This window comes from Puma concolor, chromosome D3 (genome assembly GCF_028749965.1).
Source record: "Puma concolor isolate L17-30 chromosome D3, mPumCon1.1.hap2, whole genome shotgun sequence".
Taxonomy (NCBI): domain Eukaryota; kingdom Metazoa; phylum Chordata; class Mammalia; order Carnivora; family Felidae; genus Puma; species Puma concolor.
This window is the reverse complement of record NC_141678.1, coordinates 28,469,499-28,496,369: the sequence shown is the minus strand read 5'-3', so window position 1 is coordinate 28,496,369 and position 26,871 is coordinate 28,469,499. Positions and strand designations below refer to the sequence as shown.

The 26,871-nt window shown below is 53.3% G+C and overlaps 2 protein-coding genes across 3 annotated transcripts in view; both read right to left on the bottom strand.

The window, feature by feature from the left end:
* Positions 1–2,360: 2,360 nt before the first annotated feature.
* On the bottom strand, positions 2,361–5,813 carry SLC25A1 (solute carrier family 25 member 1). The gene is made up of 9 exons (XM_025933258.2): positions 5,528–5,813; positions 5,080–5,187; positions 4,821–4,920; positions 4,604–4,742; positions 4,043–4,127; positions 3,796–3,900; positions 3,476–3,591; positions 3,314–3,387; positions 2,361–3,094 (listed from the first exon to the last, which is right to left on the bottom strand). Exons 1-9 carry the CDS (start codon positions 5,610–5,612, stop codon positions 2,980–2,982), a joined length of 927 nt encoding a protein of 308 aa, XP_025789043.1. The 5' UTR covers positions 5,613–5,813; the 3' UTR covers positions 2,361–2,979.
* Positions 5,814–6,296: 483 nt separating this feature from the next.
* The window catches only part of CLTCL1 (clathrin heavy chain like 1), a 103,414-nt gene continuing 82,839 nt past the window's right edge, over positions 6,297–26,871 (bottom strand). Inside the window, exons 23-33 of one of the 2 annotated variants that reach the window (XM_086682272.1) lie at positions 22,646–22,810; positions 21,193–21,300; positions 18,322–18,489; positions 18,096–18,245; positions 14,537–14,668; positions 14,059–14,169; positions 13,620–13,790; positions 10,720–10,941; positions 7,645–7,720; positions 7,052–7,091; positions 6,297–6,835 (exon numbers count right to left, since the gene is read on the bottom strand). In XM_086682272.1, coding sequence (XP_086538398.1) covers positions 7,072–7,091; positions 7,645–7,720; positions 10,720–10,941; positions 13,620–13,790; positions 14,059–14,169; positions 14,537–14,668; positions 18,096–18,245; positions 18,322–18,489; positions 21,193–21,300; positions 22,646–22,810 — 1,323 coding nt within the window. In that variant the 3' untranslated portion in view covers positions 6,297–6,835; positions 7,052–7,071. The remainder of the gene's footprint in view (positions 6,836–7,051; positions 7,092–7,644; positions 7,721–10,719; positions 10,942–13,619; positions 13,791–14,058; positions 14,170–14,536; positions 14,669–18,095; positions 18,246–18,321; positions 18,490–21,192; positions 21,301–22,645; positions 22,811–26,871) is intronic. The other variant, XM_086682271.1, reaches the window with a different exon arrangement.

Below are 26,871 nucleotides of genomic sequence, written 5' to 3'. Positions count from 1 at the left end.
GTTCAAGGAAGCAGGGAGCAGGGAAGACAGCTGCTTGAGGGCCTCTGACTAAAGGGTGCAGAACACTCATCTTCAGTCTCACAGTGGTGAGGACAGTGCTGGAGGTTGGCCAAACCTTGCCCCAGGAGTAGCCACCACCTCAACCTCTGCTCCCTTGCCTGGTCTCTGAGGCCATTGTCCCTCCTGGACACATTACATTATGATCCCAGGCTTGAGGCCATTGTAGATGGTGAAGGCTGCCTGTGGCTTCCAGCCAGGCAGAGGCTCTGGCTGTGGATGGGATATGGAGGAGTCTCCACACTCCTCAGCTTACCTCTCTTGATATGCAGACCCAGCCACCTCCTGGGGTCCCCTCCCCCCCCCCAGCCCCCTCCCCCACACCGCTGGTCTGTGCGCCTATGTTTGTGGAGGGCCAGGCTGGAAGTTGAGTCTGTTCTACCTCCCAGTTACTTGGAAGATCTGTACACATCTCTACCCCTTTACCCCCATTACCACAAGGGCAAGGGGCAGCTGCCATCAGCCTCCTCTCTGCAACTTATGAGGTCTTGGTTAAATGCAGCTGGGCTCCTTCCAGGTCCCTGCCTGCCTATTCAGCTGCTCTCTGCCTGCTCACTTCCCTCCAGCCTTGCTGGCCTTCTCTCAGCCTGGACACCACAAGCACTTTCCTGCACACAGGATACCCCTCCCCTCCTGTTCCCCTTCCCTCAGGTCTTTTCTCCAAGAACTGAGGCTGCCTACTAATTCAGGTGATAAATGAAGGGGGTGGGGTTGCCTCCACCAGGGTGGGTGGCTCTTTTGTAATCACAGCCCCTGGGGACTCAGATCCAGTTTAGTCTTTTCTGGCTGGGCTACCTGCTGTCCATGTAGTGCTGTGTGACACAGGAGAGGAGACCTGGATGATTGTTCATGGGTGGGAGTCCACATGCCCTACTGTCAGTGCAGCCTCAGCCCCATCCTCTCCGTGAAGGGTGAAGGCGACAGGCCTCTGGGATGCTGGTGTGCAGTCAGTGAATGGATACCATTCCTGGAGGTCACTATTGAGGTCACTGAGTCCCCTCAGGGCTCAGCTGCTGGGCTTGGCCTGCTCTAGAAACTCCTGAACTTCTGCAAATAACTTCCTGTAACCCCAAGAAAAAAAAGCTACATGTTCAAGGGTTTACGGTGTTAGACATTGTTCTAAGCACCTTATGGGGATAGGGTGGGTTCTTCTGTCAACCCAGTTCATATTAGGAAACTGAGGTTAGGTGACTTGCCCAAAGTCGCATAGTGACGAAATGAGAAGCCAGGGGTCTTTCTGTTCCCTACCACTGCCCAAAGATGCTGCCTGCTGTATATCTTCCTAGCCTTGGTGGCCTGTGCCACAGGCCAGCACTACCCATCACAACAGCAAAGTTCCTGAGGCCCAGAGCCAGTGGCTTATGGCTGAGCTTGCATGCCCTGTGTGTGGGGGAGACAGCCTGTGGCCCCCGTGGGCAGGCAAGCTTTGCTGTGGGGCCCTTTCTCCTCAGTGGTGGCCAAGATTGGTTTCTCCTGAGAGCATTGAACACTCAATGTCACACAGCCAGTCCTTCAAAACTGTTTCCCTTGTGCCCCCTAAGCCCACAACTGGCCCCCAATCTGTCCCAGATCTCCTGTATCCCCAGAGTCTAGGGATCTGGGTGTTGTGTAGATTGTGGGGGTGGGACACTCTCCCCTTAAAGGAGCAGCTCTAGAGACCAGACCTGCTTACTGACAGTCTCTGTTGGCAAGTTATTTCCCAGTCTGAGCCAAACCCTTGAATGACTCTTACCCATGGATCATTTGGACAGGATAGTGCCTTCTGCCCCCACACAGCCAGGGGCCCTGGTTTATCCCATCCTACTGTAGGGTCAGCCAGGGTAAAGGAGTGAGGAAAGGCCCCCTGCTCAGAGACTCAGGGGACCAGAAATTGGATGCCCCAAGCACTTCCCCAGAAACAGATCACTTCACAGAGAAACCATGGCGGGGGTGGGGGGGGTGGGGGGTGGGGTGGCGCGCCCAGCAGCACTCTCTCCCAGACTCAAACCCTGGTGTGGGGCAGTTCACTCTGCCCACTCAGTACTGCCTTCCAGGTGACCCTGAGGGCATGCCCACCTGCTGACCCTGCAGGACCTAGCTCACAGGCCACAAACATGGCCTGGACAGAGTCTAAATGTTTCTTGGTTTGATGGTGCCAGGTCTCTTGGGGGCTAACACTGGCCATAGGTGGCTTACCCACTGGCCTGCCTGCTGCCCTGCGTCCTTGTCAGTGTCCTCAGGTGAGGGGGTATGCCTGCTCTTTGCAGAGGCAAGGCCGTCATTATTCACCTGTGCACAGATGGGCCCACACAGGGACAGGAAGCTACAACAGGATCCGGTTTATTCGGCCTTGGGAGGGTGGTCCTGAGAGTGGCGGGTGCCACCCTGTCCCGGGCAGAGGGAGGGCCCAAGGGCCAGTTAAGGCCAGTGGCGGGAGAAGCAGGGGGCACATAGCCCCTGGAATGCGGCGAGGCCAGGCTGAGGCCCGGAGGCAGCTGTGGTAGGCCGGGACAGGTGCCCCTGCTGCCCAGGGTGGAAGGCACCGGGCTGGGACCGGGCCATGGCTACAGGGCCGTGGACCCAAGCCACATGGGCACCCCGGGGAAGCGGGGCACAGGGTCACATGACACAGAACATGAAACACAGGCACACGGCTCATGAGTAAGCACATGGACAAGTGGGCACAGATTCACAGGCCAGAGGGTCACCCAGCCTTGGCCAGACACATGGACTCAATGGTGGTGTCATACACACCACAGGGGACACACGGCACTAAGGGACATGTGGACTCAATGGCTACAGGGTACAGACCCAGGCCACGGAGTGCAAGGAATAGGGAAAAGGGGCCTTTTGGCACGACTGCACTGGAATCGTGAGACGAGGGCAGTGGGGACTGGTCTGGAGGTGCCTGGGGGCAACCCCCATGCAGACCCCCTAAGGGACTCAGTCTGTCTTCCACACTTTGTTGAGAAGCTTCACCACTTCATCATAGATGACAAACACGATGGCCACATCCAGGCAGACCCGGCCCAGGCGGGGGATGGTGCCCTTGTAGAATCTGGGGTTGGGGGGAGGTAGGAGGTGAGGAGGCAGAGGAAGTACAGTGTGCCTGGGCAGTGAGGGTGGGTCCTGACATTGGAGGGACAAGGGCAGGTGCCTAAAGGTAAGGAGCCCTAGGGGATAGCCTGGGGCTGGCAGCAGGAATGGGGTGAGGCCCGCTTAGAAGGCCAGGGAGGGTCTGGGGTGGGGACCACAGCCCTGCCCCTCCCCCACTCACGCCTTGAGCCCCTCATTCCTCAGGATCTGCAAGCCACAGTCCCATGTGTTCCGGTATTTGTGTGCCTCCAGGCCCTGCAGGACAGCAGCACAGCACAGGGCTCAGTGGCTAGCCCAGCCCCTCGTAGCAAACCCTCCACCCCCTTCGTGGTCCCACCCCCACCTGCATCCGGGTCTTGATCACATCCAGAGGAGTGTTCCCGAAGACACTGGCTGCGCCAGCAACAGCTCCAAACACTCCGGTGATCAGTGGGTTCATGGGCTTGTTGGGGTTGTCCCCTGGATGTGGGTGGGGGTTGCAATCAGAAAATGATGGGAGGGCAAAAGGGAGGGTTCTTCAGGGCTAGGAGGAGCATGGACCAGAGCCAATGAACATGGGCGCCCCAGGAGGCAGGGTCCTGGCAGAGAGGACTGAAGAGGAAGAGCCTAATTCAGAGTGGTTGGAGGTGGAGTCTTGGGGCAGCGGACCCAACAGATACATACCTCTGTACCAATTGCGCAGGGAGGTCATGACGAAGAAGCGGATGGCCTGGTTAGACCCCTGCTTCAGCACGGTGGCTGTGAGGCCCTGGTAGGTCCCCTTCAGCCCTAGGGGCAGGTAGGCATGGGAGTCACAATGGGGCCTTCGTGGGGGAGTGGCACACCAGAGCACCAAAGCAGGAAGGGGAAGTGCAGGCCGGCCTGGCCAAGGTACCTGACCCTACCTGAGGAGGAAGACATTACAGCTCACCTTGTTCCCGAATAATCTCCCTGACCCCATGGAAGAATCCTCTGTACTTAGGGTTTGGGGAGGTCTGGTCGTGGATGAACTTCACCTGTGAGAGGGAAGCAAAGGCACTGGCTTCCAGGACGCCACTGAAGGGCATACCTGGCCCATTGGCTTGCGGGCCCAGGGCCCACAGAGATCAGACCAGGGCTGGCGATGCAGCTCTTCACCTGGAAAGAGCCACCCAAAGCCACCGAGGGACACAAGGCCCCAGGAAACAAGAGGGTTGGCCTTACTAAAGAGTCTCTGCAGTTATGTTTGCTGGTATTTGCCACAGCTTAGGCAGTAAACATGTGTTATCTTATGCTTTCTGTTTATAAAAGCTTTTTAAAAACCCTAACGTCAGTTGTCCCATTGCCTTCAGGACAGAGTCCAGTCTCCACAGGAGGCCCTTCCTGCACACTCTGCCCAGCTTCTGCAGGGCACTCTCTACCTCGATGGTCTTCATGGAGCACTAGGGCAGGATGGTCCCCGCCACCCCATCACCCCTCTGCACACCTTATCATCTGCTGAGACCCTCCCCACCTTGATGGTCTCCATAGGGCACACGACCACCACGGCTTCAGCCACACCGGCACCCAGGCCGCACAGCAGCCCCCGTGTGCTGTCCAGGCGTCCCTGGGGATCTCGCATGTGGTTGCTGAGGAACTCAAACATCCCGAACCTGGGAATGGGAGGCAGTGGGATGAGAAGGGCCGCAGTCGCCGGGATGCCCTCCCTCGGCCACCGGAGACCACCTCACCTGACGGCCGCTTTGGGGATGGAGCCGTAGAGCAGGGAGCTGAGGCCTCGGTACAGGCCCAGGACGCCATGGCTGCGGACCGTCTGCCGCACGCAGTCCCCTGGAGGAGGGGGCGTTCAGCGACCCTCTACCGCCCTAGAGACCACCTTTCGCACCTCCCCACAGCCCGCCTCGTTTGCCCCCCGAGCGCAGGGCCTGGCCGTGCCCTCCGGGTGCCAGCCCTCTCGGTGCCGTCCCCTGCCAGCAGCCCTCTACTCACCGATGCCCCGGTACCGCGGCGGGTGCGAGCGCTCGTCCAGCTGCAGCTGTGTCTTTACATATTCGGTGGGGAAGGTGATGCAAATCTCGATGCCGCCCGCCAGGCCGCCTGCGGAGACCAGAGACCCGGACCCTGAGACCACCGTCTGGCCGTCGGACTGCCCCGCCCACCGCCGCTGGCGCCTCGGCCCCTCCCCCGCCCCGGACTTTGTCCGGCTCCTCTGGTGTAGGGGAGGCCCGGCAGCCTCCCCCACCCCACCCACGTTGTCCTGGCTAGGCTCGGCGGGACGACACGCAGGCTGAGTCCCCACGCTCTGGCTGAGGACCGGGGCCGCGCCCCCCGCCCGACCCGGAAGTGAGGCGGGGCCTCGGCGTCCCGGGCCCACCCGGAAGCGCGGCGGGGCCGATGGAGTGGGCAAGCCGGGGGTCCGCGTCCCGGAGGGGCCCACCTGCCAAGATCGCCTTCCCTGGGTGCGTCAGCTTGGCTTTCCCAGACGCGGGGGCGGCGGCCGCCAGAGCGCGGGGCGCGGCCATGGCAGGCGGGGAGGCGGGGCGCCCGGCGTCGGCCTCGGGTCCGAGCCTCCGGCTCTCGGCGTTCGGTCGGCGGCGGCGGCGGCGGCGGCGGCGGCGACGACAAACGGTTAGGGCCCGGGGGGCGGGGCGGTCGCGTCAGCTCCCGGGCTCCGCCTCGCGTGGTCCGAGCCGGGCCCCGCCTCCAGCCCGCCCTGTTTTGCCGGCCGGGAAACTGAGGCCGGGGCGGGGCAAGCGAGGCAGGCGCCTGGGCGGGGTCGACAGCCCAGCCAATAGCGGAGCCCAGGGTCCTTGGGAGGCGGTGCTGTGCCGGGCCTGGAGCTGTGGGTCAAGGTGCAGTTTCTAAAACCCGCCCCGGCATCAGGCAGAATCCGGCACGAGAAGGAGCAGGTCTCATTGCATCTGCCTGAACGACCGGATCCCCGGTTGGGGGTGGAGAGAAGGGCCGACCCACCCCCGGGGACACAAGGAGCTAGCCCCATCCCTGAAGTTTGGCATTCCCACACCCGACGGTCTGTGAGGCTACCACTCCCGCTACGGGATTTGGAGCTCCGTGCAGAGCTTGCAGGAAAAGACCCCCAATATACCCTGGCTATCTCCCCCTGGGCAGACGCAGGTTCTCATCCCCAAAGAGGCCCAGCCAATCTTTTGTCCCCTGCTACCCACACCAGCACCAAGCAGGGAAGCTTTGCCTTGATAAACCGACTTTAATATTCATGATCAGTAGGAGGCTCAGAGCTAGTTAGAAGGTTCGTTCAGTTGGGTCTGCAGAGTGGCCTGGAGGGGGCAATTCTGCCAGTGCTGAGTGAAGACCAGGTGTCCCTCCCACCAAGGGCAAGAAATCCTCGGGGAGAACGCCCCAGGAATGCCTGGCTCCAGCCAGAGGACCTGGAGGCAGAAGTCCACCCAAGTTGGTCTTCTTGGGCAGTGTCTCCCCTGGCCTCCTCAGGGTATTCCGGATGGCTCAGAGGCGGCCATCCCTGGGCCTCAGCAAAAATAAATAATTTCCAGGTGTCCCTGCCTCCCATCAGGGTCCTCTGTGCTTCTGCAGTGACATGCTCCTTGAGGTTAATAACCCCATAGAGGCATGTTGCCGCTGAGTGCCCACTACACGCTGAAGCCGTACACAGGAGGCTGGGCGAAGGCAGGTGCAGCAGCATATCCATAGGGGAAGCCAGCAGGGGCAGGGCCTGCAGCAGGGCCTGCTGTCAGCATCAGCTGCTGGCCTGCAGAGGGAGAAGCAGAGGGTGAGCAGAGCTCCTGCTGCCCAGGAGAGGACAGGGGCCCAAGGAGCAGCATGGCAGACCAGCCCTGACCACCCAAGGTTCAGGCACTGGAGAACAGGTGCCTGGGGGCAAGGACAGTGGGAGTTGCTGTTGTGGGGCCAGCCACAGAGGCTGGCCAGGCTAGAGGGTAAGCTAGTCCCAAAATGGGACACTTACTTAGCTCAACTGGCTGGGTCTCAATCATGCCCATCAAAATCTAAAAAAACCAGATTGACATTAATGGTGGTGGTGATAGGGGCACAATGACCCTGAAGAAGACACAGTTGGCAGGAGACTTGAGACCAGGCTCACATGCTGCGTGCTCACCACACCCTCAGGCCTTTGTTAGTCCTGCAATGCACTCCAGAACCCAAAGCGCCTTGGTGCAGTGGACACCAACCAATTTGTCTGCTCAACAGCCAGGCCATCCAGGCAGGCTCTCAAGTCAAAGCCACCAGCAGCCTTGCTGCCTGGGACCAGGCAGAGCAGCACACAGCAGCGGCTCAGAGTTGGGCAGTTGCTAGGCACAAGGAACAGGCAAGGGCACCCTCACAGAAGGCAGGTGCCCTCAGAAAATGGAGGACAATGGCCATGCTTCTTCAACATTCCTGGATACACTGACCTTCCCCACACCCAGCAGCCACGTGGTCTTTCTGTCCCCCACCCTGTCCATCCCCTCTCATCAGAGACTGAAGCCCAGTCAGGGAATCACTTTCCCTACTCTTCCCTCCCTAGGAACAGGGGACTAGGGGCAATGGGGTGCTACCTACCAAACAAGAGAGGGGTGGGCTCCACCACATGTTCCTCTTGCTTACGTAGGCTCTCCGAGGCATCCAGTCTGTCTACCTGCAAAGAGGCAAGAGCACTCGAGTGCCTGCCTGACAGGCTGCCTGCAGTCTGGGCTAGGAGGTGAATGTGGGGCCAGGAGGCAAATACACAGCCTCCAGGAAAGTCAGAGCTGAGGGTGGTTACAGGGCAGATGCTATATCTGCAGTGACCCCTGATCCACAAGGTGAGGCCTCTGTAACTGGGTAGACATGGAGTGCCCACTGGGACCCTGGTGACCCCTAACTGCTATTCCAGCCCAGTGCTTTCCAAGTGGGCACCTGGCTGCTTGGTGCACGAGAGCAATGGCCAGTGACTGCAGGCTGCACATGCAGCACAGCTCACAGGGCTAGGTTCTCCTCTGGATACAGGGGCACTGCCAAGACAATGTAGCACTTCTTACATCCAGCTAGTCCAGGCTGCCCACCCCTTCAGAGGAGACCAGTCACCTGATATCTGGGACATCCCACCTGGCAGGGAGGATGTGTCACCTTAGAGGTGGGGGCAGGGACAGCCATCAGAGGTCAGGCTGCCTCCCTGCTCTTCCTCAAGGCTTCACAAGGGGCTGTCCTACGTGGTACCCACAGGCTGCAGCAGACACATGGATGGAGAGGGAACAGAGCAAAGTGGTGCCAGGGACCTGAGGAGCAAACAGCACTATGCGAGTGGGGGCAACAGCAACTGTGTGTCTGGGACCCCCCTAAACAAGCACTCAAGTCAGAAAGAAGAAAAAATTATGTGCCCTGTGTACACTCAGGCCTGGGAGAGATCAGGCTAGGCACCAGAACCCTAACAGAACAGCCCTGTCACTGGCCCTGTACGCTCCCTTTCCCTCCCTTTCCCTCCTTGGGACCAGAGCTGAGGTGAGGAAGGAACAAGACAGTGCAATGGACTTGCAATCTATACTCTCTGCCTTCAGTTGGCTGACACTCAGGCTGAGGTCTAAGCTAGGCCTGTACCCTCCACTGGGAGAGCCAGGGGGTTTGGGCATGTGAGTTTTTCTTAGACGGATGGCCGTCAAGCTTCCCAAATGAATCAAGAGGCCCTGGGTGAAGTTCTTCAGTCAGGAAGGGGTGTGGTCTTCTTGTCTGGGCCCTTCCACCTCCGAGCAGTCTAGTCTGTCGGGCCCCAGCCCAGATCCCAGAGCTGCCTAAGAAACCCATATTGAGCCCATCCTATCCCCAACATGATAGGCACCAAGCCTGGTGCTGGTCGAGAGGCATGTGGGGCAGCAGTGAGACCAAGCGCCACAGTAGCTCTTGCCTTCTTCAAGGACTAGGGGATATGTCTGGGGACCCTGGGCCAGGGAGCAGGTCCTTCCAGCAGGAAGGCAGCTTTAGACCAAATACACTGTCCCATTCTGAATTAGCTATGCAGTCACAGTGTTGACCAAGGTGACACGGTTGCCAGGATGACCTCCATCACTACAGAGAGGGAGTGTGTTCCCCCCAAGTCCTTGGGGCTCCCTGGAGGTCCCAACCCCTGCAGCAATGAAGGTCTGAGTGGCACGAGTTCCTCTTATGTTAACTCATGGGCCTTGACTCTAGGAAGAGACTCAAGCCATATGCATCCTTCTTTATTCTGGAGCACAGCAGACAAACTGCTTCCAGGTTAAGACAACTTCTGGATGGGAAAAGCAGAAACCATGCAGCACTTTCTGAAGACAAGCTCCAACACAGCACAGACACTTCCTTTAAGGAGCTGCCATCCACTATAGTTGAGGAACGAGGGACTCTTGTAAATCCAACCAGTCTATGTCCCCTAGTAGCCTGAAGATGGTCAGCACATGGTCAGCACTATCTCTCCCCATCCCCTGAAGAGTCCTGGGAGACCTCCCACTCAGATGTGCTGTGTAAATGGGACTAGGACACACTCTGGCATTCCCTCCTCCAGCAGCAGGGAGATGGCCTTGCACCCCTTGACAGGGGCTGGGCAGCTCCCAGGAGGCTCTGCAAGTGGCAGACAGAGTAAGCCCTTATAGGCCAAAGCTGGCAGCCAGACCCCACCACCACCCCACACCTGTGCTTCTTGTTTCTTCCATAAACCCCACACTAACTCCTAGAGGCCACCCCCCTCCCTCACACTACTGAAAGAGGCCCTAGCCTAGTGGCTTCTTGGCATCGTGGGGTGTCCTTGTGGCTAGAAGAAGGATAGGTATATGGCTGGATGGGCCAGTAGGTGCTGCTGAGTGTCAGCTTTTCTGCAGCCTTAGAAACAAACCAGATTAGGTGACAAGGGTCTCTGGACAGTGCCTCAGCTAGGTCCCAGACAAGGACCTAGGGCTTCAACACACAGGGAGAGTTAAAATCAGATACTCTCATCTTGTCAAACAGCTCATCAACCTGCAAAGAAAGCCAGAGTGGGCCACCAAGGCCACCAACTGACATCTAGAGTGGCAGAAGCAACAAAGTAAGACATGAATATGGCCTCAGGACCAGGGAGACGTGGGTATGAGCCCATGTCTTCATCTATCAGCTTTGGATCCGAACCCACATCTGCAGTCATAGAGGGGATGACTACCTACCTGTCAAGGTGTTAACATTCCTACTAAGTGCTTGGCAAAAGGGGGGTTACCACGACAGGTCTGCCAATGAATGCACCCCAAACTCCACTGGAGGCGTGCTGAGAGGTAAACAGACCACACAGAGCCCATGGACCGTGTGCTGGAGCTCTGCCAGCTGGTGCCTCACTGTTCTCACCCCACAGAGCCTTGGTCTGTGGGCGAACACACCCACTGTGTGCCCTGGCAGTGTGCGGGAGACCTGATGCAAGTCCCCTGTGGGGAGGGGCTCAGTTCTACCCAGAGCCCCCAAGGTGATTTTCTAGAAGAGGTTAATATTAGGCACAAAACACTCAACTGTGAAAGCACGAGGCGTCTCTCAAAGGTGGACAGGGCTGGTTGGACAACCTGGACTGGTCCCCCAGAGGCCACGGGCCATCAGAGGACCTCTATAGACCTGAGCTAGAGTCATAGCTGTGCCACATGGTGGCAAGGGAGCCACAGCAGAGCCCACACTTACTTTGCTAAGGTACTCTCTCATCACCTGGATGAAGTAGGGCATGGCCAGGTCAACGAGGTTGTGTCTCCAGGCCAGCTCCAGCACCACATCCGGAGGAAGCAGGTCGTAGCAGGTGAAGAGAGAGGCCGCGAAGCACTCCCGCTTGCCCTCTTCCAGGAACCACTGCAGCAACTTCTCGGCCAGCTCGGCATCTCTAGACTCTGCAGCATGCTGCATGGCATCCTGCAACCAAGGCAGACGCACAGCTCAGGTCCACTCTGCCTTGTGCTACCTGAGGCACTTTCTGAGTTGGTAGGACACGGAATGGTGCCAGGCCCCACAAAGGACATCCTCGCCTGCAGAGGGGTCCCTGTGCCTCGGCTGCCCTCTGGTAGGCTGGAGTACCAGCTCCAGGAGAGCCATGGAGGGCACCAAGTGTACTCCTGGCAGCAGACTCTCACAGACCTGCCGAAATACCGAGAGGGAGGTGGCACACATGGGTGCAGGTGCCCTGGGAGACAGGCTCTGGCCTTGCAGCCCTACTGGCATGCAGAGGGGGTGCATGGGGTTGCCCATTGAAAGGGGATGGTAACAGAGCTAGCAAGGCTCCAGTAAAGGCCGGGGTTATTATGCTTGGGTCAACAACCAGCGCTACCCTTCTGGACTCAACATGCAGCAGCTACAAGGGATAAAGCCAGTGCTCAAGAAATAGCAATTTTCCCTTTCTTCCTGACATAAAAAAAGTACCTTCAAAAGTCCCTAATCGCTTTCACATTTGCAGATTTGTCTAAAACATAAAGAATCATGCCGCCTAGTGATAGCCATCAATAAATTAGTAATTTCTATTTTCTAGCCACAATGGTGAGAAATCAATGACCTAAACTCTGCCAGTGTACGCGTTAGCTCTCTACCTCATCCCCATCCCTCAACCTCCTTCCCAAACCACTGGCAGCACTTGCCAGGGCTCTGCTCCAGGTCCTTGCCCTGCCCTTCACTATCCTTAGCCTGTGACTATACCTCTGCAGAGTGTTCTTCACTCATGGGCATGAGGGCCCCCTAACCCTCACTTTCCCATGTCCTGACATGTTCCCTCATGCCCCTCTAGTCTTGTGGCTCCTCAACAGTCCCAGCCTCCCACATGCAGTTACTCTGCCAGCTCCTCAGGTAGAGTGCACACTCTCCAAGGTGGCTGCCCTGATGGCTGAGTGACCACTGGGCTTTTACACCCAACCTCTGCAATCTGGAAAGCATGCTTATTGTCTTACAGCTGTCCTAGAAGCCAGCACCGGCCACTCACTAACCCCCCAGGTGGCACACTGTGAACCACCCATCCTCCCAGGACTTCCATGCAGGGTGGGCTCTGCTGCCAAGGCATGGCTGACACTTGTGTGTAGGGTCGGGGCCTGTGCATCATAGGCTCTGTAGCACCACCTTGGCCTCCACCTACTAGATGTAGTACCACACCCTCACATGTGACAACCAATCCCCTGGGGGTCAGAGTCACCCTTGCTGAGAACAAGGGTATTGGAATGTATGCCAACATTTTTCTGCCTGTGGCTTTGTCCTTGTGGATTCTCTTCGTGGCACACGTTGCTCGGAGTGGGACTGGTTTGGAAGAGGACAAATGCCCTTTTGGCAGTTCTCACACACTGCTCACTTGCTCATTGTCCGATTGGTAGGGGTCATGCACTCAAGATGCTGGCGTGCACACTGGCAGGTTGGGGCAGCTGGGACCCCCTACCTGGGGGCAGCTTCCCTCTGGTGTGTTGGAGCCCTGCTGCCACCTCCCAGAGTCAGCGTCTGAGTACCCTGATGAGCTGTCTGTGAGCTCCCTCTGCAGGGTCCTGTAAGCACCCCACGAAGGACCACGAGCACTGTCACGAAAAGTGAAGAGATGTTACCTAACAGTCCCAAACTGGAGGTAACAACTTGGGATGAAGCCTGACATGCCCCTGATGTCCAGAGTTCTCTGGCCTCAGCCCATGTGCTATGAGAGAGAGATGCATGCCCACATCCTAGGAAGGTACTCAGGGATGCCAAGGACAGTTCTGGGATTAACACCTTTAGGTGAAGCTCGTGGCCTTGAGAAAAGGCTTCTCAGGGGAAACAGCACATGGAACCCTTGGAAATCAGCTTAGCCGCACAGCACATTACAACAATGGCCCTCTTGTGCAACTGCACTTTACCCCACTGGGGAGATGTTGAGGTCAGGTGGAATGAAGGTAATGCCTTCAAGGGCCTGGGATCTCTCCAAGCAGCCCACCCTGGCTTTCAGATGCCCAGATCCAGATCCAGACCTGAGGATGGTACTTAGCCACTGCTTAAGGGCAGACACAAGTATTTTGAATTTGATTTTCACTTTGGTGTTTTTATTCCCCACATATGGATTGATCAAAAACAAAATAGGTGCCAAGTGAATGCTGCCACACTGTTTGGGACAGAGAAACTCACAAACAACTGCCAGGAAAGATTCAACTCCATGGGAGCTATTCTTTTGATCCAAATACCATTTTAAAAAAATGTTATTTATTTTTAGAGACAGTGAGCAAGAGAGAGCACATGTGCATCCGTATACACAAGCAGTGGAGGGGTAGAGAGAGAGGGATGAGAGAATTCCAAGCAGGCTCTGCGCTGACACGGGGCTTGAACTCAAGAACCATGAAATCATGACCTGAGCCAAGACCAAGAGATGGAAGCTTAACCAGTGGAGCCACCTGGGCGCTCCTTAATCCAAATAACTTTAAAGAAGCTCTATATTAATGACAGATAAGGATCCTTAGTCTGTGTTCTAAAAACACTTCCTCCTTAACATAATCCTCCCTGTCGCCCCACAAATGTCTCCTGGTAGGGGGCTGTGACCATATCACACCCCCCAAAACATCAGGAAGCACACAGGGTGGGGAGGTCATTGGGACACCAACCTTGTAGAGATGGTCCTTCTTGCAGAGCTCCACGCTCTGGGCCCACCGGTTGTTGCCCTTGTATAGATAAGCTGCAATGCGCCTGAACTCAATCAGCTGGTGCTTCTCCAACCTCTGTGCCAGGGCAATGTTGTCAAAGTTGTCGTAGGCATCGATAGATGCCCTCAAACCCTAGAAAGATGTGGCCTTTCCGTGGGTGAGGGACATAGTGGAACAGGCAACCAGGAATTACTCACTGGCCTCAGCAAGGCCCCTCCCCATCCATCCGTGGGGCCTATGGGGCCCACAACCCTTCCTCTGCAAGGTCAGCCCTCTGAGAAGAGGGCTAGTACAGAGAAGGGCTCTCTAGTCCCCGAGTGCCCAACACTAGCTGCATGGGTCCCTGAGGCACAGGAGGAGCTGCAACTTCCCTCTGATAGAACACACACCCCACACCCACCTGGTAATCCTCCTCTTCTGTCAGTAGGTGGTTGAGGGCCTCATTCACACTCTTGTTGTTGTGGCTCTGGACTGACCGCAGGTAAGGCTTCACTAGGGGCAACTGGCCTGCCTGACGAGTCAGGAGAATGGTTAGGGCACTTGGGTAAGTCATCAGGGCACTAAGCTTGGGGCCCCAAGGCACACTGATGGGCCAGCGTGTACAGCCCAGTTCCAGGTCTCCGGGACACCTACAACTGGCATGCTCTACACACACTAACACATGAAGAGCTGCCTGGGTTACTGAGTAAATGTCAATTTCATTTATGAACATTTTGGCTGAAATACAAAGCTACATCTGAAACCTAAAAGCAGTTTGATACATTTAATATTTACATTTGCTGGGGACTGATTTAAAAAATTGATTATTAAGGTACTATCATTCACATGACCTTGGCCCAACACACCCTTCTCTGGCCCTGGAATGCTGGCTGACTCACCTTTGAAAAGAAGCCAACAGTCCGGGTATGGTCCAGCCGGGGTGCAAGCACAAGCAACAGGTCATTTATGAGCAGAGGTTTGTAATCCAAATAGAACTGCAGGGCTTTATAGTAGAGCTCCACATTAGCAACCTGCAGGTCAGGGAAGAGCTGAGGGTCAGCCCATGTCAATCCCCAGGTTGCCCCACTCACCTAAGATGCCGTACAATCCACCAGAACTTCTGGTTTTTGCCCAGGTGCACTTTATTAGTGAGGCTGGACTGCCCCTTTTAAGACCAAATGTGCCCCTTTTCCCATCTCTGTGACATTTTTCTCCTCAGCACTTGCATCTCAATGACCTAAGAGGCTGGCCTTTGTTTCCTGATTCATTGCAGTATCTGACGTGGGGTTGATGCTCAGCTAGTATCTGATGAGTGAATGCATGAGGGGTAACAAGCCAGGATAAACCCAAACACCAAAACATGGTTTTATCCAAGCAAGATTCCCCCAGTCCTCCCTGGGAAGCTCAGGCTGAGCAGCAGCAAATCCTGTTATGTTTCCACTGCTCTCAGACAAGACACCACGATGTTCAGACCAGGTACCCTGGTAGGCAGAGGAGGGCTGAGTCTCTCCAGGCTGACCCTGTGCCCCCAGGAAGGCTACCCTCCCAGGCTTGCTGACTGTAGGGCCTTGTGTTCAGAGGAGAGCAAGGTGACTCCTGCCTCCAGAAGGACTGTGCCAGGTTAGTGGTGATGAGCATGTCCAAAGGAACATACAAAGGTGCAGGGGTACACACAGGGCATGGCAACACTAGAGCCATACTGGGTGGAGGGGGTGGGCGCATGGGAGCTCTCTAGCAATACCAGGTCCAGGTGAGCTAGCAGCAATGTGGGCCCGTGACATCTGCAGACCAAATGGTGGAGGAAGATGACTGTCCATAGCTCTGCCCATTACTGGTACTCTTGCTGGTTACTGACTTTACCCTCCTCTCCCCTCCCTATCTTAGATGTGCCCCTCAGAGCAGAGCAGTCACTGTCACCACAGATTCTGACCTAGAATGGCTTCAGGGTCCCTGGTGCTGCCCTTGTGGGTGCAAAGGAGAGCAGTGCCCCCCACCCCCTCCCCTGGGCATACTGCACAGAGCTCTCGAACTGCTAATCTTCCGGCCAGGCCCTTTTACTCAGTGGTATCTGGACCCGATCAATGGTCGCCAGCCAGACTAAATGTCTAATAAGCAGAAAGGACCGTGGGGACATAAGGTGGGGTGGATGGGCAAGGGCACACTGGATAACTTTCCTTGACTTTTGATCAAGTCCTTGCAGCCTTCATTAAAGCATGACCAGAGTGTCCCATATCGTTCTGGTTGGATGGCTTAAGACAGAGCACAATTGGCCATGCTCTTCCCCCACTGCAGTGGCTGTGAAGCTGGACAAGAGCCGGCCCCACCACTCTGGGTGTCGATCAATGGACATGTGTTGTGTTGGACCAAGCTGGTGATCTGGAGGCATCTGGCACCCTCTAAAGAATCCACTGCTCCCATCTAGGGCACTGGCATCTGCACAGCACCCTCCTGTGGAGCCATGTACCAGGATGAGAGCACCAACACAGCCATACCCACTTGTGCAGTTGGTAAGGATGGCTACTACTACCCAAGGCCTAGGGACAGGGCATTATTCCTATTTTGAAGAAAAGAAAACTGAGGCTCAAGGGTGACCAGCTAGGGTGCACTGGTTCCTGACACTGCGCTACCTGTGAGAGGCACCTGCTGTTGGCTGGGCACTTGCCACTGAACACTTGGCAGGCAGGAAACATGTCCATTTTACGGATGGAGTCACCGAGGTTGATAGTGATGACACCAGCTCAAAGTGACAGAGATAGCAAATGGCTGAGCCAGGATGTAACCCTGGTCTATGTCACCCCTGCTTGGCCCTCCACCACTCAGTCCTGTGGCCAGGCTATTCTAAAGCTCTCCTGTTGTGTACCCACAGTACCAACAATGTCCTCTCTGGCAGGCCACCATGCCTGCTGGTGTCCTCCACCTCCTTTCTCTCCTCCACATGTTGAGCTCATAGGAGTCTCCCACATGGCAGACAGGCAGAGGCACTGGTGTTGTACTAAGAACAGAACTCAGCTGTCACCTGCATGAACACTGTTTTCCCACAAGACACAGTCTCGTCCATGAGCATGTGACCTGGGACCCAAGACGCCATGCTGACCTCCATCTCTCTTTAGGAATCTGCTGATCCTGACCACCATCAGGGTAGATTGCACTTGGGTCATGGGCCACATCAGCTGCCTAGACAGCTCCAACGCTCCAGACACCACTAAGAAACAAAAAGCACTGCCACCTCAACCATGGCACATCATCAACTTTAAAATGCACCCTGATAGCATTCAAGTTAATGTGAGAAAAGCACACCTAGAACTGATCAGGTATGTGTTTTCCAGCATGTTATTCATGTGTGCTAGGGCCTTCTCTTCTATTAGCCTGCCCTTCCATTAGCAACCTGCAGACCCTGTACAGGGTAGGATGTGTGTCAAATGGCCAGTGATCTCACTGATTATGCTGAATAGCACTGATGTGTGTGACCTCAGATGCTAAGACCTGGGTAGGTACCCCACCTGTCACCCACACCTCCACTCAGCAGTCATATGTGGAACAGAAGACAGATGGCCCTCTGATCCAGATGTAAGGAGCCATGCCCCCACCTTGGGAGCAACACGACAGAGACATGGTCAGAATGCTATCTTTCACTGACAGCAAACGGGAGACCTGTGGGCAAGTTATTCATGAAAAGCCACTGGAACAAAATGAGAACACTCAAAGCAAAAGACCCAGAGACTGATGACAGAAAGCTTCACCTCCTAGGCTTCTAATATACACACAGAGCTCACAAAGAAGGAGAGGCTTGGAGGCAAGGCCCACTCTGATCCCAGAAACAAAACAGCAGAGGCCCGCTTGGTACATGTCCCCAGACCTGACCTCTTCCAACAGTATCTGGCAGCTAGTGAAATAGCTTGGCAAGCACCCTGGTTTAGCATGACTAGACTATGGGAGGATAGAGGCTCCTAGGAAGAGTGGGGACCCAGAGGCCAGTAGATCTGGGCTCATGACTCCACCTCTGTCAGGAGCCTGTGTTCTCTGGAGCTGGAAGTTTTGGAGGGGGAGATATAAAGAAAAAATATGCCATAAGGTAGAAAATATGAAACAATATGATAGGAAATGATATAGACCGGGTCTGGAGGTGGGAGTCCCTCCAGAGGGCAGAAGGAAGAGCAAACGCCAGGGTCTGGCTGTCCAGGACCCTGTGTGAGAGCAGGGTGGGGAGAATGGTCCTGGACCTCACCCCCTGCCTGTTGCCTAGCTGTGGGGCCCTAGGCCAGTCACTACCCACCCTAAGCATCTGTTCCCTGTTCCCTTTGTGCAGATGGAATCACCACCACCTGCACAGAGGGCAGTGAGACTCTGACAAGATGATGGCAACATGCCCTGAGGCACACACACTGGCATTTGGCCCACCCGCCCCCAGGACAGGCTGGGCAACAGCAGGCAGGAGCTGATGCTTGGGCACTCTCTTACCTTGGCAATGACATCCTTGAATTGCCCTTCCCTCCAGGCATCAGTAGGGTGATTGATCATGGTAAGGACGGCATTATCGTACTCTTCGTACTTGTCATAGAGGAACACCAGCTCTGCCCAGAGGTGCGCCTGCTCTGCAGCTCTCAGCACCTGCAGGGACAGCCATGGGTTGGGCTTGTGCCACACATGCACATGGCAGCTAGAACCCCGAGGATGGCTAGATTACCTTTGGGATGTTGACTCGGGACCAGAAGAGCTCCAGGTGCTCTGGCATCTTCTGAGGCTTGAATTTGGAGTAGAGGATGGCCAGTTCTGTGAACATGCCCATGTGGGCCCGCTCCAGGCCCAGGGCTGCCTCCAGCAGGGAGATCAGTTCCTCAAAGTAGCCCCGATCCTGACAGACCAACAGATATGCTTGGGGTAGGGGTAAATGCACCTGGGGTGGCCAGCCTTGCTCCCTCTCAGTTATACACTCTGGTTCCAGCCTGCCAACATGCCTGAGCTCAGTCTGACTAGTTCCCATCACATTAATGCCGGAAAACCTCAAGGGTCATCCCCAGAGGGCTATTTCACACCCTCCTCACTCCCTGTCTTCACTCTGTGGATAACCTTGTTCCTGCTTCACTGAGAAATGGAAGCCATCAGAAGCAAAAGCCTATGTTGACCCTATTAGCATCTGCACCTGTTTGTGTTCCTGCTTAGGATCCAGCCAGCCTGGAACCCAGGCCCCAGCTCCTGCCACCTACTGGGGCTGCTGGGCCAGCAATGGTCTTCTTTTCTCTTGGCATCAGCTTTTCCCTCCACAGCTTGCCTTTAGCAAACATCCTGCTAATTCTCCCATCCAGAAATAATCTTTTTTAACCCCATGGTCCCTACCAGTGCCATCCCATTTTTCTACTCCCTTTTGTAGCAAGTTCCTCAGCAGGACCCTGTCTGGCTAACTGTCCCTCCCTCCTGTGCACAGCTACTCAGATGCCTTGTTCTCTGGAGCTTCTTCTTACTTTATCCCAACCCATGCTGGAGGGCCCTGGACTCGCTTTCTGCTCTTCTTTATCTGCTATCACCCCTCATGACCTCACTTAGTTGTGTGTCTTTATGTCCCATCTGTGTGTCCTATTTCATTTCTCTAGCTGGGTTTCTTCTCTAAATACCAGGCCCTGTTTCCATCTCCCACCTCTGGCACCTCTATATGAACATCCAATTGGCAGTTCAAACTTGGTATGTCCAAAACTTAATCCCTGTCCTTCCCTTCCACCAGCCTCTGCCTTTAGTCTTCCCCATGTCCACTGGTGAGAACTCTATCTCTAGTTGTTCAGGCCCGAAATAAATGGAGTCATCCTGGACTTTTCTCTCTCACCCACACACAATCCACTAACATATCAATTTGGCTGCACACTTAAAACACCCCCCAAACCTGATCGCCTGAGCACTTCTAACCCCACATCACCTGCCCCAGTGTTCTCCCGGCTGCCACCTGCCCCCTCCCCCTTTCTCCCTGCCCCAGGAAAAGTCTATTCTCAACATGCAAGCCAGAATGGCCCCTTACCTTCAGGTCCTATGTCCTGCTGTGAGTCCTTCATGATGATCTGTGTCCCCCAGGGCCCTTCCTCAAATACCTGGCACATTCCTACCTCTGGACTCTGCCCTGGCTGCTGACCCTACCACTCAAATATCCCCATGACCAGACCCCTCAATTTCTCCAGGTCTCTGTTCGGTTTTGGCCTCTCAGTTAGTATGACCTTGACGGCCCCTTCATGAAGCTCTACCCAGGCACTCCATTGTCGCTGTTACTCATCACTTCCAAACATGACGTTTGTTGCCTGTCAACCTCACTGAATGTAAATTCAACTGAATGTGGGTTTTTCTGTTATGTACACTGATACCATTATCTAGAATAATGCCCAGCACATGGCAGGTACTCCACCATTTGCTGAACAAATGAAGTATTCTGTAAGCCACCAAACTGCTTTATTACTTTCTCTGTTTATAGTTTTACTTCTCTAACTTCTGTGGAATAGGAAAGCATATGTCACTAAGAAGTCATCAAGCTTAGCTTGGCATTTTATTTTATTTTATTTCTTATTTTTTTTAAGTTTATTTATTTTTGAGACAGAGAGAGACAGAGCATGAATGGGGGAGGGGCAGAGAGAGTGGGAGACACAGAATCGGAAGCAGGCTCCAGGCTCCGAGCCATCAGCCCAGAGCCCGACGCGGGGCTCGAACTCACGGACTGCGAGATCGTGACCTGAGCTGAAGTCGGACGCTTAACCGACTGAGCCACCCAGGCGCCCCTAGCTTGGCATTTTAGACTCCAGTGGTACCCACGCTCACAAGCTCACAGGCCCCTTGAACCCTGTGACTCACTAAGTTCCCTCCAGTCCTTATTGTCGACTCAGTGAGAGAGGCTGGGGCTTGAGTTCCATGGGAACAGTACTGCTGAGCAAAATCAAACCTTTAGTCTGCTATGCTGATTCCACCAGGTATGACCACACAGTTCCAGGACTCCCATAAGCAGAGGCCCAGGCCCCAAACACACTGATGTGTGTCAACCACTTGACAGTGAAACTTAACTATGACACTGACACGGACAGCTTCCACCCTTCAAAGTTCTCCTGGGGTTCCCTCCCCTGGACTGTCACATGTCCTCTGTCTCTATGGCACCTGATAATCATACCCTCTGTGGGCCACACACTCTGGGCAACTGGGGTATAGGTTGTGGCTCTGCCATGACTGGGTCACAGTGTTCCCAGCAAGTTACCCAATGGTTATCCACATGTGCAAGCCACTGTCTGGGCTTCTGAAGGTCCAAGGACACAAGAGAAGGGGGCGTACTCCTTTTGTGTTAAAACTCCATTTGTGTTAAAAACACAAATACCAGCCAGCAGTGAGGTCCAAGAGATCTAACATACCAATGTGATTTATGGACAGCATATGGATTTATGTCTAGCACATGAAAAGGCTTTCCCATAGAGACAGTGCTTTGTATGCCTACCCATGGATGTGATAAGGGAATGAGTGTCTCTTTATTTGGAGCATTTAAGTCTCACTAATCATCTCCACTGCCAGTAGAGATCACTTCTGGCCAGAGACTAATTACCTGGTAATAGCGTATCAGCTCCTCCAGCTCATCTGCGTGAATGACAATGTGAAGACCACACAGTTGTGCAAGGCGGAACTCCTGCCCATCCACGCATGCAAAGCATACCTATAGGAAGGAAGGCCAGACAGCATGAGTGTTCCCAAGACAGGGCACAGTGCCACAACAGCTGGCTTCCAGGGATGCAACTACAATGAAGAAATAGCAGCAAACAGGGTTTTTAAAGTTAGATTCTGAGTAAGTAAATAACTGAAAGGTGAGCTGTGTGAGACTGGGAGGAACAATAATGACATTTCTAATCTGCAGGCCAAGGGGGTGTTTGAGACCAGAGAGAAGAGGGATCATGAATTACTTCTATCCCCTGAGATGTGGAGGTCTCTCTGGGTGACAGGGAAGCAAAGCTGGAATTTCAGGTTTGGGACTTGAAAACAGTTTTACAAAGCTCAAGAATAACTGTCAATGGAGCACAGTAGATCTGAGTACTGTTTATACAGGAGGAGCTTTCATAAATATTTTTTAAACTGAACTTTTGTTTTAGGCATTCTGCAGTATGGGCACTTAATGACAACAAGCTCTGAGAAGTGGAAGAACCTCTTGGGCTTCTGCTCAAAAGGACTCAGAAAGGGCCGTTAAGCTGCTCTTCTTTCAAGGCCTAAAGAGAGACCTCATACCTATAGGCAGAGCTGGCAGAAACCCAGAAAAAAAAAAAAAAAAAACACATAACCCAGCGAAAACTGGTCATTACCCTGAGACACAATTGTTACTCACTATTTTTCTTGTTATATAGCAACCACCAGATCTCTCTCTCACATACTCACAGAATGGAATTACACTTGACATTCTACTTACTACACATTTCTCACAGAATACTTGAAACCTCTTCTTCTGTAACCTCCTGTTCATTTTGGTAGCATTGCAATATGTACACTATTTAGCCATGCCCTTGATATTGGACATTTAGGTGGGTTTTAATCTTTTATTAAATAATACTTCAGAGATTCATTGAAGCTAAATCTTTTGCACTTCTCTTTACAAACATTTTTCTACTCTCAGAGGATTCTGATATCATCAGAGAGCTCGCTATAAGACAACATGCCCTACCAATTTACTACAAGAGACCAAAATGCCAACTTACATTGATTATACCACTAATAAGGTCATACGATTTTAAAAAATATTTTAAATTATGATATGACTTCTCATACTGATAATTCCATGCTATTAAGACAACTTCTGGGAGATGATTGGTCGAACACAGGGTTCTCTAGGGCCTTTGCCTCAACCACAAATGCTAGCTTATGAGGGTCTCTGAGCCTTCCTGAAGACTCAGAATCCTGCCTGGACAAGACAGGCATCCAGACACATCCCAGCTGGCACAAGGGTGTGGAGGAAGGAAGGATAAGGCAGGAAGGCCTGGGAGACTAGTGGTCTCCTGGAGACTTCCTATGCTTACCTCCTTCCACGTCCGGGTGCTGTTGGCTTTGCGGCTGCTGTCCACGGCTGCCTGATACTCTCCAAGGTGGACCAGGGTGGAAGCCAGGCGGGCAAAGTTAGAAACACTGCTGTAGAGCAGCTTGGCAGCCTCATACATTCCCTCCTCATAACAGCGGTCTCCAACCTATGAACAACCGAGTAGCTTTCTGAGCCCTTCTTAAATGGTAAGATTCTCTAGAGTTGGTTTAAAGTTTCTAAGTGACAGGGGTGTTCTCAAAGAACACGGGTATTCTGTTTTCAAAGAAGATGAGTATCTTTCTGATTACACAGCAGCCTGGGCCACCACAGAACTTCTGAAGAAGGAAGTGTGCCACTGAGCCTGTGGTCTCCACCTACCTGCTCCTGTGTATACTGGCTGTCATCTCCCACATCTGTACCCCAGTAGGCCTGGCCTCAGAGCTGTGCTCCTTGCTGCTTCAAGGCCAGTCCCCTCCTCCCCACTAACAGCTGCCCACCAGAGAATAGCCTGCCAGGGATCACACACCAGCCCTCGTTCTTGCTGTCATCCACAGATCTCCCTCATTTCGAGAGGGCTTTAGCTTTCTTTGACTACCTCTGCTCTGAGGACCTGTGTTCCTCATGGCAACAGGGGGTTACTATCAGGTGCCACCCCTGGGAAGCCTAGCACAAGAACCCATTCTCTGCCTGCCACCTCCCTTCCTTTCCAGCTTACCGCCTCCAGCACCCCACCACTCCCATCTATACCCTGCCAACTCTCCTCCCAGCTTGCCAGCTGTTGGCAAGCCATGTGACTCTCCCCTCACTCCCTTGGTTATACTTGGCTTTGCTCACTCAGTCAAACCCCAGTCCTATTCAGAGTGGTTCTCTGTCAACTCCACACCTGGGACTGCAGAGCTAAATTCAAACAACTGAACCCCAAAGTGCTGCCCAGGCTCTCTTCAATTTATGACATGATCCCAGAGGAGCTCCCAACACTAGCAATTCTCAACCCAGGTACTTACTCCTTGTACACCATTTCCTATCTCCCCTCCCCAAATCCAGCAGCTCAAGCTGAGTGCCTGGCTTCCCAGCCCGTGAGGAGACAGACACAATCAGAAGAACCCTTCCATAAGCACTAGGACTGAGCCTTTCCCCTAGCTGCATCTGTGGCCCTCACCTGGCCACCAAATCCAACTCCATTGTGCACATGACCCCAGCCCCTCTCCTCTGTAAGCCCTGGCAGAGATTTCTCCCTCTGTACTAAATCACTCCTACAAGCTTAAGGAATCACTGTTGTTTTCCCCAGCTCCAAACCAAACCAACCAATCTTCACTGAGATCTGAGTCCAGCTATCAGCTACCATTCTGCTTCTACTCTTTCCTTCTGAGCCACATTTCTTAGAAGAGATGTTTCTTAAGAGTTGTTCCCAGTTTCATTCTGTCCTCTTGGGCTTCTGCAATTAGGCTCTTGCCGACTCCCTAACAGGGTCACCGCTGCTGCATCTCCAGCTCAGGATGCACAGCATCTGGCTTACCCATCACTCTCCCTGACAGACCCCTACTTGCTTCCCTGTACAACCCCTTGCTTTTGTGTCCCCACTCCCAGCCACTTTCCAGCTCAATTTTTCCCTGTTGGGGTGCCTGGTCTCAGGCCTCAGCCTCTCCCCACTGCACAGTGTCAACTGCACACTGAAGGCTGCTACATTTATAGCTCTTGTCCCAAATTCTCCTTGGAAATTGTACTCCTGTACCCAGTTGGACAGATGCCCATGGAAGCCGAGATCGAACTTGTCTGCATGAGTCCTGACTGCCCCCAAGGCAGGCTCCTACATGGCCCCCACCTCAGTAGGCACAAGTCCATCTGTCCAGGACTGTCTTATGCCCCACATGGCATAGTTGCCTCACTCCCCCTTCTCACTCACACTCCACCAGCAACCCAAGCTTACCACCAGCTCTCTGTCACTCACCTTAACTCATTTCTCTGAGTGGCCATTGATTCTGGCCTGGGCTACTGAACAGCCTCTTATCTCTCTCACTGCTTTTGCCTCTGTGCTTCAGTCTGTTTTCAGGACAGCAACCAGAGGAGTTCTATTAACCCTTAAGACCAGATCATGGTCTCCTCTGCTCAGAGTCCTCTGGTCTCACCCAGAGTGGAATCCAGAATCCTGCTGGTGGCCCACAAGTCCCGACGTGCCATGCCAAAAAACCCACCTCTCCCCTCTTTGGCTTGAACTGTGAGCCCGTGTTTGACTGTACTGCCTCAGTCACCTGGACTACCTCTGCTCCTGCAACACACGCAAACACGCCTCAAGGCACCCCTGCACAGGCCGTTCTCTCTGCACTCAGGCCTCCTCCCCCAGAGGGATGCAGACTCAAGAATTCACCTGCAGGACACCTTCCTAGCCACCTGTCTAGAAGGGCACCGCCCACCTTACCACATCACCTGTTCTACACTGCCCCACCTCCCTGCTGCACTTTTCTTCTAAACACATACCATTTAACACATCACAAATTTCTCAAATGGATCTTAAGATCCACAAAGGGAGAAATCTGACTACTATTGTCACACCTGCATCCACAGTCCCTACCCTGGCATATGGCAGATGCTCAAGAAAAGTTTGTTGAATGGATGGATTAATGAAGTATTGTGTCAAAGTTTACAATCCTTTAAGACTGTTGTTACTACCAATTTATAGACAATCCAGGGAAAATGAGTTAATTGACATCATGGGAATGTAGTCAGCAGAAGCCAGACTGTGGGAAACATAAAAACAGGTGGTGGGCTGGATCTGGCTGAAGTGTACTGAGCCCACCTTGGAGGACTGTGGAAGGCAGGGAACAGGGCCTTAGGGCCGCCATGTACAGAGGCGAAGAACAAAAAAAGCCATCTGGGCTTCCCAGTCTGGCCAGCTTCCAGTGGGAAATACCTTCTGTGTGACCCAGGGCAGCATCTCTGGCTATGATATATAATAGGCTCACTAGCCAGGAGAATTCTATTATGAATTCAGAGGGAGATTCTGGACAAGGTTTCATTTTTCCTTTTTTTTATGAATATAATTTATTGTCAAATTGGCTTCCATACAACACCCAGTGCTCATCCCAACAAGTGCCCTCCTCAATGCCCATCAGCCATTTTCCCTCTCCCCAAATCCCTCATCCACCCATCCACACCACTCTCTGTATTTAATAGTCTCCTGTGGTTTGCCTCCCTCCCTTTCTGTTTGTATTTATTTTTTTCCCCTTCCCTTCCCCCATGGTTTTCTGTTCAGTTTCTCAAGATCCACATATCAGTGAAAACATATGATATCTATCCTTCTCTGACTGACTTATTTCACTCAGCATAATACCTTCCAGTTCCATCCATGTTGCTGGGGACAAGGTATCATTTTCTAATACCTTTATTAATTTTCTGATCATAAAGGTAATTATAAAAGTTATGGTCACCGATTAAAACAAGACTTGGCAAACACAGGCAAGTGAAAGGAAATGGAATAGTACTGCCCAATCCGTAACCCTGAGTTCTTCACTATCACCACCTGGGACATTTTTCTAGGCAGGTAGATACGTTCATCATATTGTACATGCAGGATTTCACTCAGCTGGAACTTACTTTGAAAGGTTTTTCTATCACAAACAAGGCTCTAAATACTTGTAATGGCTGTATTATATTCCATTGGTGGATGTTGTTTACTTATTTTCTTTTTTCGGACACTGGCTTTTAATTGTTAATAGTATAAATCATGCTGCAATAATTAAGTATTTATATGTAAGGCTCTGTGGGCCTTTTCTTCTTTCTTCGGATTTATTTTTACATCTAGACCTATGAGGCCCATGATTAGGAATATACATATATTTAAAACTTTTATGCATTAGATGAACTGATACTTTCCTTTGTGCTTTCTTTCACTGCTTATATTCTTTTTTTTTTTTAATTTTTTTTTTTTTAACATTTATTTATTTTTGAGACAGCATGAATGGGGGAGGGGCAGAGAGAGAGGGAGACACAGAATCGGAAGCAGGCTCCAGGCTCTGGGCCATCAGCCCAGAGCCTGACGCGGGGCTCGAACTCACGGACTCCAAGATTGTGACCTGAGCTGAAGTTGGACGCTCAACCGACTGAGCCACCCAGGCGCCCCCCACTGCTTATATTCTTAAAAATTCCTTCCTTACACAAAGATTCAAATAAATATTTAAAACTTTTTTTAAGGAAGAACTTCTCAACTTTTTTTTTTAACATTTTTATTTA